Source organism: Eurypyga helias, unplaced genomic scaffold (assembly GCF_000690775.1).
Source record: "Eurypyga helias isolate BGI_N326 unplaced genomic scaffold, ASM69077v1 scaffold8271, whole genome shotgun sequence".
Lineage (NCBI taxonomy): Eukaryota > Metazoa > Chordata > Aves > Eurypygiformes > Eurypygidae > Eurypyga > Eurypyga helias.
In genome coordinates, this window is record NW_010230207.1 from 1 (window position 1) to 16,818 (window position 16,818).

Here is a 16,818-nt window from a genome sequence, read left to right on the forward strand (position 1 = left end):
GCTGCTCGGCTGACCTGCCGCGCGCCCGGGCGGGGAGCTGTGCCGTCCCTCCCGCTGAACATCGCCCTCTGCCTCCTCCCAGGGCGCACAGCACCACTTCCCTCACCTCCCGAAAGGCTCGCGCGAACCAACCCACGTCGCTGGGACGAGACCCGGCGCCACATCAACATCCACGGGCCAGGGGATGGTTTTTCTCAGCCGACACGCAGAGCTGAGGCGCAGAGACGACGGCAAGCAGAGGAGCTCAGCTGGGAAGCCACGCACCAGGCCGCTGTGCCCCGTGAGCGGCCAACCGGCCGCGGACTGGACAAGCCCGTGTTGACGCAGCGCTGACCTGTGCTGCGAACGGCAGAGGCCGGGAGTCTCCATCCCTGCGGACAGGGTGCAGACGCTGGCCACGCCGCAGAGACTGGCCGGCAACGAGAGCACAGTCAGCGACTACAGATTAGGGCACAAACACATGATAGCCCAGATAAATAAATACTTGCACCAATGCTGTCAATACAACCACTTTCTATGACTCCGGCCTTGAAAACTGAACAGGAAGAAAAGACGGAAAAACTTAAATTCTTATCTGGAAATAAGGCAAACCTAAAAGTAAAGTACAGTGGAAAGCGTTGTGTGCATTCAGACACGTTGCTTCTCTGTTGCAATATCAAACAGAATCTGAGACATCCAGGACTACCACACTTTTTACTGATGTATTTACAAGAATCAGTTAGCCAAACATGGACTTTCATGCAGGGGTTGTTGTGGTGTTGGGAGAGAGCGTGAGTGAGAGCAGTGGTTCTTTAAACAGAATTTACTTGTGTGCTGAAAGGAGTTACAGGCACTGATGGAGATACATGCAAATAAAACCCAGAAGTGTTCCCGTGTCCAACAGAGGCACAAGATTCACTTAGATCACTATGCTGGCAGATAATCTTAAAATGTCTTAAGGCAATACCTTCTACAACTATTTAGATGAAGCTGGATAAGAAGGGTAATAAATATCAACCTAATAAATACTTCTGGGATTCTAATCTTCCCTGGTTTTGCATCCCCCAGTTTAAGAGTCTGAAATAAATGTCAAATCAAAGAGTTCCAAAAGAAAAACATTTTTGTAAGACCAAGATCCGTAATAACAAGCTCCCTCCAAGACTGCCATCTGTTTTCAGTCACTTTAGTGTGCCTGTGCTATCACTGTCACTACAACACTGTAAGGCTCTGCCAAGTATCTGCTGCCTCAAGTTGAATAACCTGATTCTCTGTGCGTTTCTACTGGAAGTGAACGAGCATCATAATAACTAGAGAAGAAATCAAACATTGGAAAACACTTAGACAGGTAAAGCAATGTGGCAGTAAAAGCTCTTACGGGATTGTCTGGAGCTGGATACTTACAGTCAACATGGCAAACATTAGCTGGCAGACGTTGAAAGCGTGCCTCCAGTTGTGATACAGAACCATTCGGTAATTCTTCCTAACCGTCAAAAGCCACCTACACAGCGTCTGAAACGAAAAGTACAAATTGTATCTGGGCTACTAAACGTGTACAAATGGACAGCGCAGTGCCAAGACAAAGGCAGCAGATATCTCTGCAGCGCAGATGGTTACCTCGTAGTCAATTTTAAATTTCTGAACCATTCCAAGTTCCATGAACATCCTCAGGGCTGCAGTAATCATGGCATCCACATCAAGCGAGAAGTCATCAAAATGGATATCATCAATGCCAAGCTCTGACACCAGAGGGATGTTTGCTGCCTGAAAATGCCAAAGGGAAAGGGCAACTTCTCATTCAAAACTTGGATTTTTTTTTTTCCCCCTGCGTTGCTCTCACAAGAAACCATCCATACATCAGTTCTGACCTGCCAATACATCTCCTGCTCGATTGCAATGCTGAGCAATGAAAGTCTTCATCTGAGAGGTGCAAACATGTCAAGCTAACAAAGCAGGGAAACAGTGGGAAGGAGAGGAACCTGGTCCGAGTAGGAAATAGGCTCACCATCCCAACTGGAGCCCGTATACAGCCTGCGCGAGTTGACCACTTTACAGCTACTGCAGTAACATAATATATTCCAATGCAAATTACAATGCTGTAATGCAAGAAACATCTGGACAGCCAGCAGCTGTGAATTTTAATTGCTACCATTCAGAAATGCAAAGTAAATATACTGCTCTGCAGAATGTCTTCACCCAAACGTCCTCACATTTGTAAGCATGCAAGTACCCTTTGCTTTATTGAGATACTTTCATAGAACCAAAAATGAGCAACACAAGAAATGTCTAGCAGAAGGACTTTTCAAGGTAAAATAAAAATAATTTTCAATGCACTGATTATGTAGTAAGTCACTAAACAACAGCAACAGCCTCACGTTTTGCTTTGTCCACATAACAAAGGGGCTGTTTTCTTCTGTTTGCAAGAGAGGAACGAGATTTTCCTGCACACACAAACGTACAGGTAAGCATGCAGGACCAGCTAACGCGTACAGTTGGGCACACAGATGTGCTGTGGTTGGCCCAGTGGCAGCACCTGCAGGAGCCGGGCAGAGGTGCTGACAACCCTCACGGGCTTGTTTGCCCTTCCTTGTGCCTCCTCAGACCCGCCACTCATCTCCCTAGAGAGGGCAGGGGGAGGGGGCGACATTTGCTGAAGGAGCAGCTGTTCCCTGCCTCCCACAGTGGGAAGATGATGGGTCAGGCAGAAACCTGAAGAAGGGGCTGGATCCAGCCCACGAGCCATGAGCAGGACCATGCTGAATTAGTGCAAATCGCACGGACCCAGCTGGCGTGGCACATCCAGCGACTCACCTGCAGAAGATGCCCATTTGCTCATGCAACTCTAAGTTCACCTTCACAGTTACAGCTTCTACGTGACTACCTTATGGTCTCCTTCTCGAAAACTTGTGTTCTGAAATGCTGCACTCTAACTACCACGAGTAATCGACACGTAAAAGCTTTTTCTAGCCAAAGGGAAAGTGCCACTCTACAATTACTTTATGCAGGGATTAAGCTGGTTTAGCTATTCCACGTAACAGAAGATGGTGTAAACCTGCCATAAAATAGTATCAACGCTGCAGCGTTAATTTCTTTGGTAGCGAGAAGAAAATCCTTTTCAGTTCAGCACCCAGTAAAGCATGACAATGCTACAAAGTCATGGCGTCATGCCAGCGAGGGTCACTGACACAGAAAACACAACAAGCCCACAGAGTGAAGTGCCATCCCGGGACACAGCTGAAGAGCCTCGGGAGCACACAGGCAGAGGTGTGGGCTCTGTTAACTGCATACTTCCTTTGTCCATGAGCGTACTTAGGTTGAACCAATTCAGCATCTTTTTTTGAATAACTATTGAAACATTGGAAATGCTTCTAGATGATGCCCCACCCGAGTTAATCCTTAACACCCTTTACTGTCTGGCTGAAAAGCCACGTATTTACTGACAGTCAGGTGTGACCCAGGCATGCTGGCCCAGAGACTCTGCTCTCCAGACCTTCCGTGGTCTTACAAGAATGGTGACTTTTTATCATTCAGTTATTCTTCAGAGCTCTGGGGGACACTCAAGATGCATGCAAATATTTATTCTATGAATACACTCCTTGCATAGTAAGTGCATGATAACATGTCTCTGAGGGAAGAGGCGCATTTGCCCATCTTGCTCATCTGTTCCTTCGGGAGAAGTTTAAATAGCAAAGATGCTGAAGCAGAAGCACTTGATTGTGAGCAGACCTGCTTGAAATCGTTCTGTCGAAACTCCCTTTCCAAGCCCACCGCTGCATTTTCATTAACTCTGAAGTGGGCTCTGACTAAAATTTTCATGGTTTTTTATCCCCTTAAAGGAAAATTTATATTTTCCTTGCTATGTCTTACTGGAAACAAACACTTTCACTGGTCCATTACAATTCAAGGGAGACCACTTGAAGCAATTGCTCAGCTACAACTGCTTTCCCCTTTATCAAATAGTGAAGAAACAACAATATATTCCAAACGTATTACAAACTGAATAACAGGATATTAACAAAGCAAATCAAAACCTATTTCTTCCCATGTCCGTCTGAAACTTCTGAGTATTTATGAGGTTTTACATTCCTAAATTTAACAGAAGTGCCATAATCCAAAATAACTGCTGAATTAACAGCCAGGAGATAACATTTGTATAAAAGAACCATTTGCTTTACAACAGCAATAAAGAAACAACAGAATTATGAGTGTTGAGACTAATTTGAATAATGTTAAAAAAATGATATGTTGTGGGGCTGCTGCAGCAATATTCTGGCTGCACCTGCCGTTGCCTCTCCTCAGCTTCTTTTACTGGAAATGTAGCAGTCCAGGGTTTATAGAAGAAGAGTAATTAAAGTTCCTCTTTTTTTTAATTACAAAGATATAAAAAATATTCATAATACAGAATATTAAAACAGATCCATATTCCTGAAATTTTGCTGCACTGCAGGACAAATTCCAGTGGATTTCTTAAAATAAACAGCAATAACAACACTCTTCCAGGAAAAGGGAGAGAATGAAAGTACCATGACAATAGGAGGAAGGGGCAGGCAATTAAAATTCAGGTTACAGTAAAATTATTTTTTAAAGCACCCCAGTGATTAGAATCACTTAGAAGGCTTGCTTCCTTTTGAATGCTTTGAAGTTCAATTTCCTCTTTCTAAAAACAATTAAGAACATTATACCCCAAAGTCTTTTTACCTTGTGGAACAAGCCATTTCAACGCTCTTTATCCTCAAGCAAAATTCACGCAACTCCCCTGTGAGCTGATGGTAAATTACAGCCAGACACGCGTCCTCTGGTCGCATCTCCACAGCCCTTGGTACCAAAGCAAAAACCCGTCTTGAAAGGAACCATGAAAACAAGCTGAGCTTAACCCATGGAAGGCAACTGGTCTTGCCAAATAAAGTACAAACTCAGCAGTTACCAGACCGGGAAACCATCACCACGTCTGGTGCAGCTTGAGAAAGGGGATGTCATGCCCCCGAATGGGAGCATAAAGACAAGGTCTGTGGCTACCCCATACTCAGATGTGCATGGTGTGGGATGGGTACAGGAAGGAGGAAAAGCACTTCTGTACTCAAGTCAGCATTGGAGACAGATTCTCCTCTCCTCACTGCTCTTTGCTAAACTGCAGTGTAAACTGCTTTGCAGCCTGCCTGGCATAGGAGAACAGCCAGGAGATGAGCGACTGGCTGAGCCTTACCCTGCCTCGACCGTTGCCAAAGGGCCACATGTCATTAATGGCCATCATACCTCCAAATACACGGAACACCAAAGTGGCTTCTACCAACAATAAAGTCCCAATTCTGGCCACTATAAACCACAGCCCATGGGAACAGAAAAATAATGCCTCAGTATTAATAAATCTTTGGGCTGCTGTGGATGAACAAAACCTAAGAAGGAAATCCTTAGGAAACTAAGGAGTCGAAGTTTTAGGGAAACTGTGAAAGGCTAAATACTTGAAATAAAAGTGACTCTGATGCTTAACGCCTTCGCACTCCTAAAAGCCCACTGTCTCCGTTTCAGAAGTAGGTATAAAACATGCTGTATAAAACGGTTTCTTTACTCTGTCAGCATGCAGCTAGGTCAGAATAAAGAGAAGTATTCATTCACGCTCATTTTTTCTTCTGGGCAGTATGCGTTCATACGTAAATGTATGACAGAAAAATGCATTATAACATGCACACACACAGAGCATTTCACAACATTCTCACTGCAAGGGCTGAACAAAGCAATCACAGTCAGTCAACACAAGCGAAAGGGGAGACTTCTGCTGCTCTTACTGAACATATTTCCTGAATGAGAGCTAGGTTTTACGTTCAGCTTGGTTAGTGGCACTGCAGACTGCTTTCCTTTTAATCCCACTTTCAGTTTCTGTCGTGTACCGCATTAGTACTGTCATAATACTGCTATTCAGAAAATGTATGCAAAGTATACCATTAAATGCTCAACTACAAATTACATCAGTTTATAGTTACAAATAGTACAAGAATGATCCCTTGAAATGGGCAAAAGGGGGCAAGCTTCCCGTCCTGAATCCCTTGTAGGTGTGAGAGCTGCTACCAGCTCGTGATAGGGGTCTTGCTATTTTAGGATCTGGAAACACATTACCAGTCCTTCCAAACAGGGAAGGAACTTTATGGATTATCCCAACGATCCACACAGTGTTACAAACCGAATGGCCTGTGTGAGCTGGAAGCCCAGTCTTCAGAATTTGAAAGCTACACTGAGCTAAAGTCTTTGTGTTCCAGGTAGTGAGATGTGCTGCCAGTGGAGACCTGCAGACAGGTCACATGGTGTCAGCATGAAAAATGGCCAGAGGGAGAGTTTTCCCTGTGTGGGGAAAAACTGTATCATGTCAGGAACAAATACAAAATAGCAGTTTGGATATTGAATGATCTCCTACAGCAGAATTTGGTTATTGGGCAGTCTGGGTCAGTGGCGGAGAGCGGGCAGTTTCAAGGTGGTGACTACTTTTTGTCTCATCTTGCAATAATCCCTTTACTCCATCCTTATTTCCTGCAAGTTGGCACGCACTGACAGGCAGCTTAAGGAGTTTCTTAAATGGAAGATACCTACAGCTCAAGGGTCTGATTGTAATACTTTCATTCAGCATCACGTTAGATGAGAAAGTTTTTGATCCCATTTGATACTAACAGCACAGGACAAAAATATCATTCCACATACTGAGGGGAAGGCTTACTAAATGATTTAGCAATATCTCTTCTAATAGTGTATTCTGCATGATCTTATATACCCGTATTTGATAACATGATAGAATCAGGCATAAGGAAAATGGGAAGTTCTTTAGGGAGCGTTCCCTCTCTTTGCAAATCCTTCACTATCATGGAAGGAGTCCAGCTGAACACAGAAAACACTGGACTGAAATCCCACTTGCTGTGTCACTTAAACTCTCTGTGCTTCAGTTTTACTACCTGTGTGGATAAGACATCGGTGCTTACTGTGTGAGGAAAGCATTTTAAACCTACTGATAAGCATATTAGTATGGCCTTATTACCAAACCCAGCACATTGTACCGTTTGGTATGCTCAGCTTCTTTCCTGTGCGGTCTCAGAACCGTTCTGTAACTACTGCCACGACTGAACACAGCCCGCTTTTCACGCAGCCCTATGGACATGACACGTGGGACAGCTAGCAAGGTTTTCCAACTAGAAAATACTGCCAGTCTGACAGAAAAAAAGAAGAAACTTGAATGTATATAACAGATACAAAGATATCCCATGAAATATATGTCCCAATGTAGCAAAAGAATGGCAAAGCAATATGGTATGCATCGTAACTCCCAGGGGAACGTCTGAGTCTGGGATCTACTTGCTATGATTTCAACAGTAGGTCAGGATCTGACCTCATCCATACTCTAAAGTGAAACTGGAGCTTCAGACAACATGACGTACACAAGAAAATAAGACCCTTTCAAGTACCTATTCACCTAGAATCTCTCAGAAGATTAGGAACTGAAAAACCTTAAAGGCCGATCATCAGAACTCGCACAGAAAGCATCAAAGTGGAAAACATCTAAATGTGATGCCTTCTTTACCTCTCAATCTCCTATCGCGCCATACTGCAGACAGTACTTTCTGATGGCAAAGATTTTTATTTGTAAAGGGTTCTTTCCATGTATAAAGCCCTCTAAAATACTCGCTTATATTTATAGCTGCAGGCATCTTTTAAAACATATCTTTATAGTCAGTTATTAGCAGTCGTGGACAAATTTTGCACTTCATAGCTGTGGAATAACAAAGCCTGTTATAGTCCAGTCTGACACATTTCTCTCCAAAGGAGAAAGAATCAAATGTTTCAGCTCAGGGATGTTTTAATGCCCAGAACAAGCCAGCTTTTCAAGGCCTCCATCTGTTACCGCAGATTGCGGATGGTGTCCCTCTGCCCTTCACAATGCTGAGTTAGCACCTCTTCCAATGACTAGCCGCAGCAGGAGCGGGATAACCGCATTTAAAGGGAATTTTATAATACTTACAGTAAAGGGGAGTAGGTGTGGGAGAGGCTTAAAGTGTGCACATGTATTCTTCTCTGGACCTCGATTCTAATGATTTAACAAGATGATTATCACAGTAGCATTGCTGCTGCCTTTGGGAGTGAAATCGCCCAGAATCACCGAATCGTTCAGGTTGGAAAGGAGCTCTCAAGAGCAGCTCTCCAGCACCCCTGCTCAAGCACAGTCAGAAACAGCCCAACTTTATTTACCCTTCAGCTACTTTCACCAAGTTCCACTTTGGTGAAATATTCCAGGGGATACTCACATAACCACACTGGAGACTGCAATGCATCAGGACAGGATGAGACAGGAGTGGGGCTTTGGACTCATCTGAAGGCAGCTGGACGAAAACATGAGATACAGAGACCTCGACGCTGCCGTATAAACATGCTGTGCCATTGTCGGATCTACCAGAATACCTGTTTGTGTGCCAGACTGAACGTTTTATCCAACAACTGGTCAGATGTAAAAGACATCAAGAGTCCCTGGAACAGGGTTTATGTATTTTAAGCCTGTTCAGAGTAACCCAGCAGCTAAGCAGAGGGCTGCAGCTGTGCAACCAAATGCCCAAACCCTGCCCAGAGTCCCGCAGTGGGTGTCCAAGCCCTTTGCTGGAAAAGGTCATTCATGGCTTTAGTCAGAGCTTCACACCTCTAAACCGAGATTGCTGCTGCTCTTGCACCTCGGTTCAAAACCTGCGCTGACGCACATGTAACTTCGTGCGCACCGCTTCATCCTCAACTGGCAAATTAACAGCGTGACATGAAACGTGCAACAAAGGAGGTTACGTTTCATCTTGTTTCAAAAAGCTGTATTTGGGTTGACCCTTTACCAAACAGAACTACTGCTTAGTATGGATACTGGTATTTGCTGTAATTAAAAGAGAAACTTTATGGCATTATGCTATTTATTCTGCTCCTTCTTTTATAGAAAAAGAAAAGCAGCCATTAAGCAATGTATCACTATCAAATATAGCATATAGGATTTTTTTTATCATCATACGCTGCGGACTTAGGACAAAAATATGGTATTTACTTTCTACTCTTGGCATAAAGCTGTATGTCCCTGATAAAAGGATTTTTCTTCTTACAATTTTATTTTTTAAAGGGCAAGGGAAGATATGTCATTACACATGCTGTTTCCAAAGGTAAGCCCAGAATTATAGCTAAAAAGCCAAAAGTATTTTGAGTGTTTCTGATCAGCCAATCAATCCTGTCTGAATATGCCACTTTCTGAAATTGGGACCCATCAAAAGGAATAATAAATTTCAGAGATAAAAATATTACATTTGAAATTGTTACAAACTGTAATAAAAAAGACACAAAATACATTATTTATGTTGCTAAAATTCAATCCTTGATGTTAAAGTTGTTTCCTAGTACACAGAAACATAATATATGGCAGCCTATAAAAGGAACAAGAAATTTCTATTTTAAAATAAGAGAGACATAAAATAAAAGCAATTAATGGTCTGAGCATCTATTATTCCTAAGGCCAAAGTCCATAACCACAGCAGCCTAGGACCGGAGTTTTACAGGGCATGCACATTCGACACAATGATCTCCTGAGGCGCGCAGGGGAGTGTTCACGTCCTTTTGGCTTATGGTGATTAGGAAATAACCAGTGTGTCACATACTCCAGGCTAGCAACTGTCTACTTTTTATGACCACTGGTGCAGATGAGAAGCTCATACAAAAGGGTCTATTCAGTCTCCGTCCCAGAACTTTAAACAAACACAAGCAGCAAACCTAGGGCAAGTATTTCTCTGTGATACAAAAGTGTCAGGCATGCAGGCTCCCATTTCCCACAACAGGCTTCCTTGGTGTTGGTAGGCAGAGAGCCGGCTTTGTTGCTCCCATGAAGAGCAGAATGGGTAATGCAGACTTGTCCCCTTCATGCCTATAAATTTGGGAGAGTGAGGGGAAAAGGGATACAAGGTAGCCCTCTCCTCCACCTAGGAAGGGGGAGGGAAGGCTCTAGCTGCTGCCTTGAAGACTCAGAACAGGAAAAACCTGACTTAAGGCTGGAAAGAACAGGGTCAGGGGTCTTCTCACAGAGGACAAGATGTGTAGGCACAGGGAGGAATGGGCTGTTTTGGTGGCAAACAGCCCACATTGTGCCCTGCGATTCTCAGTAGGACGCATGGCATGAGAGAGCACATGAGAGAAAGAAGTGATGGCGTTGCCAAGAACAGACACTAAAAAACAACAAAAAAAAGGAAACAATAAAACCTCCAACCCCGCCCCAGTGCCACACAAATGCTTACTCGCTGACTGGAGTTACACCTCTTCCCACCCCAGCATACTCCAGCAGCCCTCGCTGCTCCCACAGCAACCTGCAGGCCCACCGCTCGCGTCCCACTGTGGGGCCGGGGCGGTGCTGCAGGAGGGCACAGCAATGGCACCGGACGGTGCTCCTGCTGGCCGCCGAAATTTTCTTTCTGAGCTCCTGCGACAAATCAGGCTGGCAGCACGTCGACTGGTGGGGAAAGTTATGCAAATGTATGAGTGGGCTACAGCTCCACTGGGAAGAAAGTCCTATTTCAGAGCCGCTGGAGTGACAGCTATAGCGGAATACTGTCAGGTGGACAATAAATAACATTGAAAACACCTTCAAACCTACAACATACATTTACAGAACAGCTATAGAGAACCTTGCCGCAATTATCCTTAAAATACGTTTCATCTTTGTCTTTCTCCTTAGTTTTTATCAAGTTCTGATTCTAGGTCCACCCATGCTATTCTGACTCCGTAAATCACTCCCCAGGAGCACTCACGCCTGCCCAAAAGAGCATCCTCCAAAAATCCAGAGCTTCATCTTGCTACAGAGTAATGAGCCAAGAGTGGTGCTATCACATGCGAGGCTGCGGCAGGGGGGGATCCCAGAGCCCACCTCCTCCAGCCACAGCAGAAGGTACACCCTCCGCAGCACCCCGCACAGCACCCCAGCAGGGAGAGCCCGAGCGCCCAGCACCACAGACCTCTGGCTCCCATGCAGCTCCCAGCCTCACCACGTGCGCTGAGGACAGGTAACACGTCCAGACCTGCTCTTTCAACAAAACCAAATAATGGGCACCTACATCTTGTATTTATTTAGCTCTTCACTTACTACCTATAGCTTACGAGCTTTACAGATTTTCTTTAAACAAAAGTTGCTTTCATCTACCGCTGCTCTGAAGTGAAAAGGCTGCAACACAGCCATAAATACTTGTTTCTTGTCATTCATGAGGTTCTTAATGAAGGTCTTCTAATACACGTTAACTGGCCCCTGCGAAAATACCCGTGTGATATCTGATGGCTACAACCGTTCCTTTTCCCGGAGACAGCGTGCACCTGCCAGGTTACTGCTCTGAAGGTAATGTCTTGCCCAGCGCTCAGACAGTCCAGCATGAGCAGAGGGGGTATGGACCTCAGCGAAGTGGTGTGTCTACATGACTCCATTTAGGGACCCTAAGGATTGTCCATGCCCGGCACAGAGCTGTGGGGTGCACAAATACCTCTGCCACCACTGACTACACAGAGGGACAGTTCATGAGCAGACAGCTGGGACGTGAGCTGGGCAAGGAGCTGGATACGGGACCTCCCAGGGCCACACTGCTGTGCCACACAGCCCCGGCTCACCAGCAGGTTAACAGTAGGGTTGAGGAAGGCCAAACAGAAACTGCTATGAGTTGGGGTGGCGTTTTCTGCGTGCCCATAAACTGCTTGCATGCCTGGGACAAAACACGCTGCTGCATGACACCACAGAAAGCAGGGCTAGCTGAGTTGGGTCTAAGCACACCAAACAGGATGCTCTATGCGCACAAAGGCTCTGGAAAACACTGATATCTGACGTCCTCAGCTTTTTGCGTGCGTTCAGAGCTGGGTGTAGCTTGTTGCACAGCACAGGACGACGGAACACATCATCATGAGAAATAGCCTCATAAAATATTCAGTTTCCTGTTTTTGCCTGGGGTACAGTCTGCACATTTTCCATGTAGCTGCAGCAAGAAAGATAAGTGCTAGAGTCTACTTCTCATACATTTAAAGTGTTTATACTTCAAATTGGAAAGACTAAAACTGCAGAACTACTGACAATTTCTCTGTTAGAAAGTACATTTACTCTGCCTGGGGTTTTGCCCAAGCAACTTCTGAGACCAAAACAATAGAGGAATTCCCCCCTCCTCTCCCCAGCAGACAATGGAATAGGGTAATAAATAACCTGTAGAGGGTTGTAATCACAAGTATTTTTTACATAATGCATCCTAGCTATAGTTCTGCTTGGATGGCACAGGCCCATATACCCCAAATATGAGCTGATCTAGAAAAAAACTGTGCATACATCTAATGTTTTCCTTCAAATAATCCCAGAGCACAAGTTAATCACACATAGAAGCACGGTCAACTCGAATACTCCTGTGTGGGATGAGGTCTTTCAGCACAGCCCCACTCTTCCCAGCTGATGGTGGAATGCAAAAAAATAAGGAATTGCTGGATACGAGAGACTGCATACAACGCCCGGACCCGCGAGAGTATTTCTCTCGCATCTCTCAGTGACTCATGCAAGAAGAACATGCTGCCTGTGCTGCTAACATATTCTACTACATGCACACACACAAACATGACAACGGTGTGAAATTGCACTGGTATTACTTTTTTCAGGATTTTACAGCTGAATAGAAATGCTGCTAGGCAATCAGCCCTAAAGTGGAGCAAGGATGGCACCCAGTGGCCAAACATACTCATCTCAGAAAAACATTCCTCATCTACTTCCAATTCTTCACTTTCTGGAGTTTTAATTATAAGAACGTTCTAGCTCTAATATGAACTCGTTGGAGATGTCATAAGCCATTACAGCACCTCCCAGTGCCTGAAGGGGCCTAAAAGGAAGCTGGGGGTGGGGGGGGACTTTTTACAAGGGCCTATAGCAACAGGACAAGGGATAATGGGTTTAAATTGAAATCAGGGAGGTTTAGATTAGATATCAGGAAGAAGTTCTTCCCGGAGAGGGTGGTGAGGCACTGGAACAGGTTGCCCAGAGAAGCTGTGGATGCCCCATCCCTGGAAGTGTTCAAGGCCAGGCTGGATGAGGCTTGGAGCAACCTGGTCTAGTGGAAGTTGTCCCTGCCCTTGGCGGGGGGTTGGAACTAGATGAGCTTTTACAGTTCCTTCCGACACAAACCATCCTGTGAGTCTATTATTTCTTCCTTGTGTTGTACATGCAAGGAAAGACAATTTTTTTTTTCCTGGTTTTAAAATCAGTACAACTACTAAGGAACTTGTTTAATGTTAAAATTCAGACTGAAAATATTAATGCCAATTAGAAAATTTCTATCCAAATAAAGTTTGGAGAAAAGGAAGTTGATTTTTTTTAACGAGAAAATCTCCAGTTGTAACTGTCAGTCTGCTGGGGCTACAAAAGGAACCCAAGCACAGATAAATAAAGAATGACTTAAAATGTGACATTATGCTATTTTCCTGGATTTCTTTGAAGAATTCTCTCTTCCATGAGTTAAAACAAACAGTGCAATGGTCTTACTGGGCCAGTCTGGGAATGCAGATCTCTGAACAGTGAGCTGACACATACAGGGCCAGCCCCAGGGATGTCTATGAGGGGAATAATTGATGGTGAAAGAACCATGATAAAACCTCATTAACTCCTAAAGTACCATCATTCATCGAAGTACCCCCTTTTTAAAAATTATTCTGGTCCAATTTAAGAGCTTAAGTCTTTGCTAGATAGATTTTTCTTCCTGTTTGAAAACCTTTCCGAGTATAAATTCCCAAGTCTGCCACTGACTGCAGCATACTACTGTATCATTTGACAACTGTTGTTGGTTGTTTTGGTTTTAATCATTCATCAGATATTCCTCAGGCCTGCATGACATTTTAAATGTATTCAAGCCTTATCACTTTTTGCATGGTTGTTGGCTAATGGTGCAGCAACGTTGAACTGTATTTACTCCTCAGTGCTTTCCAGCTGACAAGAGATTCTTGTCAAGTATGATGACCGGTCAGATTGAAGGACAGACAACAGCCTGTTGGATAATAAATCATTTCACCTTCACTTGTGAAGAATACTATATCCTCAACAACTGCTATTTCTAATTATTTTTTCTAAACATTTTGAAGTCCTGGACCAACTGTGGTTTTGGGTATGAAAACAGATGCATGAAATGCAAAACTTCCCATGTAAGTAAATAACAAAATGAAGTATTTGAGAGCAGCAAAGTAGTAGCATACTTTTTTTTAGTATGGGCAGATTAATAACCGTAAGTGTTTTATTATTCCTCTGCTGAAAATTTCTGTTCTTCAAGTACCACTGTATTAGTGTGCATAACTACTAAGAAACTGAAAAACAGCCACTATTAAAGGCAGTAAGTCAGTAATATTTTAAACTACTTAGAATGGGTTTTTTAGTACTGTAAAATAATTTAGAGTCTAGCAGAAATTCTTAGAAGTATTCTCTAAATCAACTAAAATCTCTTCAGCTTTAAGAAGGCAGTTTTTTAAAAATACTATAACAACGGGTTTTGATCATGCATGTAATTTTAATTTTCCGTTATTTTCAGTGAAGTTTATTACTTGTTAAGGTATTTAACAAGGAGATTTAAGTTCTGGTCTAGCTGTGAAGTACCTGATCTTAGAAGTAGTCTTTTAATATTTCTAGTTACTGTGTGTCTTTACTCTGTAGTCAGAATTATCATTGCTGTTTTTTCACATTTTTTAATTCTAACCCTTAAGATCCCTTCTTTTTAACCTGTAGTGTGGAATTATTCAGAGATTATTCTGTATAGCATAAACACTTAAGAATACGTACACATTGCCTTTGCATATTAAACCAATTCCACAGTATGTTCCTTACTGACATACAGATTATGCTCTTGTCCTGATATAATCCACAGAACAGAACCCTATTCCTTGCCGAAAGCAGCCTATCCCTTTTAAAAATCCATTTAATGACCTGTGCTAAACTCATAAATTAACAGAAAGAATTGTCTGGTCTTGGATATACGATTAAACTGCAGGCTTTATCTAGCTTCCAGGCCACAGGTTTCTTTCTTTTGCCTTAACTCTCTCAAATCACATATATCTTTTCCTCAAAAGAAAGATTCTTTTTTAAAGCAGGATTTACTTACCTCCTACACTACAAAATAAACTGTTTTGTGCAGGCTTATCACACAAATGCAACACAATCTTTTGCAGTCAGAAAGCAGAAACACTGAAATCCTTCACAGAGATGTTTAAATTTCTCTCTTTGCAGATTAAATGTCTCTCTTTGCAGATGGGAAACCAAAACACCAAGCACCCTGCCCTGCTGAGATGCCAGTCAGACTACAAATATTCAGGTGGGCAGACCGGGTAGATATACTCCTCGTGAACACCATAACCTCTCTTTACCCCTCTGCAGCCAGCAAAGAGGGCTGGCCCCTTCAGAGAGCAGCTCTCAGCCTCACCAGGTCAAATTACCCCTTGTACCCTCCCCTCCACAACATCCTGGAAAATTCTTACTTCATCTGCCTTGGAGGGAAGGGAACATTTTACTCTGAGGGTCCCATGTTTTCACCTGGAAATAATGAATACAGTCATTTAAGAAATGCAAGAGGAATCTTTTCAGTGACCTTTTGCACCAATTAAACCTCATCTTGATCAAGTACGAAGCCAGTAATTTGAATGCTGAGATTTCAACAAAACTGGATTTTTACATTTTTGAAAGCAAATTCAGAATTCCCATTGGCTTTTTCTATTAACTACCCCTAGAACTAAGACATTACAGCAGAACACTAGTCTGGTTGGACAGCTCCAAAGGTAATCTGTCAACAGGTGCCCCTCTGATGCCTCTGGCACACTGAAGTTGTCCCGCTTTCTGATTTCGATAAAATGCCTCATGGAAGAAATTAAGGCAAAAACACTCAGCTGGGTATTTTTTTCCTCACAAACTGTCATATTGCTCTTTTATAGGCCTCATTCTCAATAACCCCTATAACACTGGAACAGGTTTCACGATGGCAACAACATCTGTATGAGAAGGGCTGCTGCATTAGGAGAAGTGCACCTGAGAATCACAGCTCCTGGCACTGACAAGGAGCTGAAGAATAGCTCAGCAGGGCAATCCAGAAATGCTTCCAGGGGCAGGTGGTTGAGAAAGGAAAAGAAACAGCTCATACTAAAACAATTCAGTAAACTTTGGAGTTTCCATCAAACACTAACATCTGCAATTCCTGAGATTTATGACTAATGATCAAGTCAAAGCACATTTCATTTTGAATGCAGAAGGCATGGTCTCTTTTCTGGGTGATAGTCATGCAAAGAATGCTGTTTCCTAACTATTTTCCAAGCAGTGCTGTTGGAAGGCACTGATTAATAACGTAAGAATAGTTGCACTGTGTCAGACCAGAGGTCCTTCTAAGCCCTGAACCTTAGCTTTGAGAATGGCCAAGAGGAGGGAAGCCTGTTTGAACTAAGAAAACATACTTCCTTGGTGCATTCCTCTCAGCTTCGTTGAGCTGCACATCAGGGATTTCCTGAGCCAGAAGTAAGAGTCTTCATAAAACAGCACTCATTTGCCTTTTCCTTCTGTTAATTCATCATTGTAATCTCATTAACAGCTATGGTAATAGGTCATACAGTATAACTATGCATTTGTTGAAGAGACACCTTTAGTCAGATCAGAATCTGTACCCTGACCATTTAATCTGATGCCCCTAAACCTAATCACTGTATGACCATGAGCCATCAAAAAAATGCCATTCCCTCTTCACTGAAATTAAAAAAATTCTTTAGCATTATATGTCTTTGAGGTACAGAGCGCTAGCCTGATGTCAACAGATGACAACCTCACATTTCAGA

General features: G+C 43.4%; 1 protein-coding gene across 1 annotated transcript in view; it reads right to left on the reverse strand.

The window, feature by feature from the left end:
• Nucleotides 1-106: 106 nt before the first annotated feature.
• The window catches only part of LOC104516357 (dual 3',5'-cyclic-AMP and -GMP phosphodiesterase 11A-like), a gene marked incomplete at its 3' end in the record, with an annotated part of 83,137 nt that continues 66,425 nt past the window's right edge, over nt 107-16,818 (reverse strand). Inside the window, exons 10-12 of the mRNA XM_010160660.1 lie at nt 1,594-1,740; nt 1,381-1,488; nt 107-438 (exon numbers count right to left, since the gene is read on the reverse strand). Coding sequence (XP_010158962.1) covers nt 107-438; nt 1,381-1,488; nt 1,594-1,740 — 587 coding nt within the window. The remainder of the gene's footprint in view (nt 439-1,380; nt 1,489-1,593; nt 1,741-16,818) is intronic.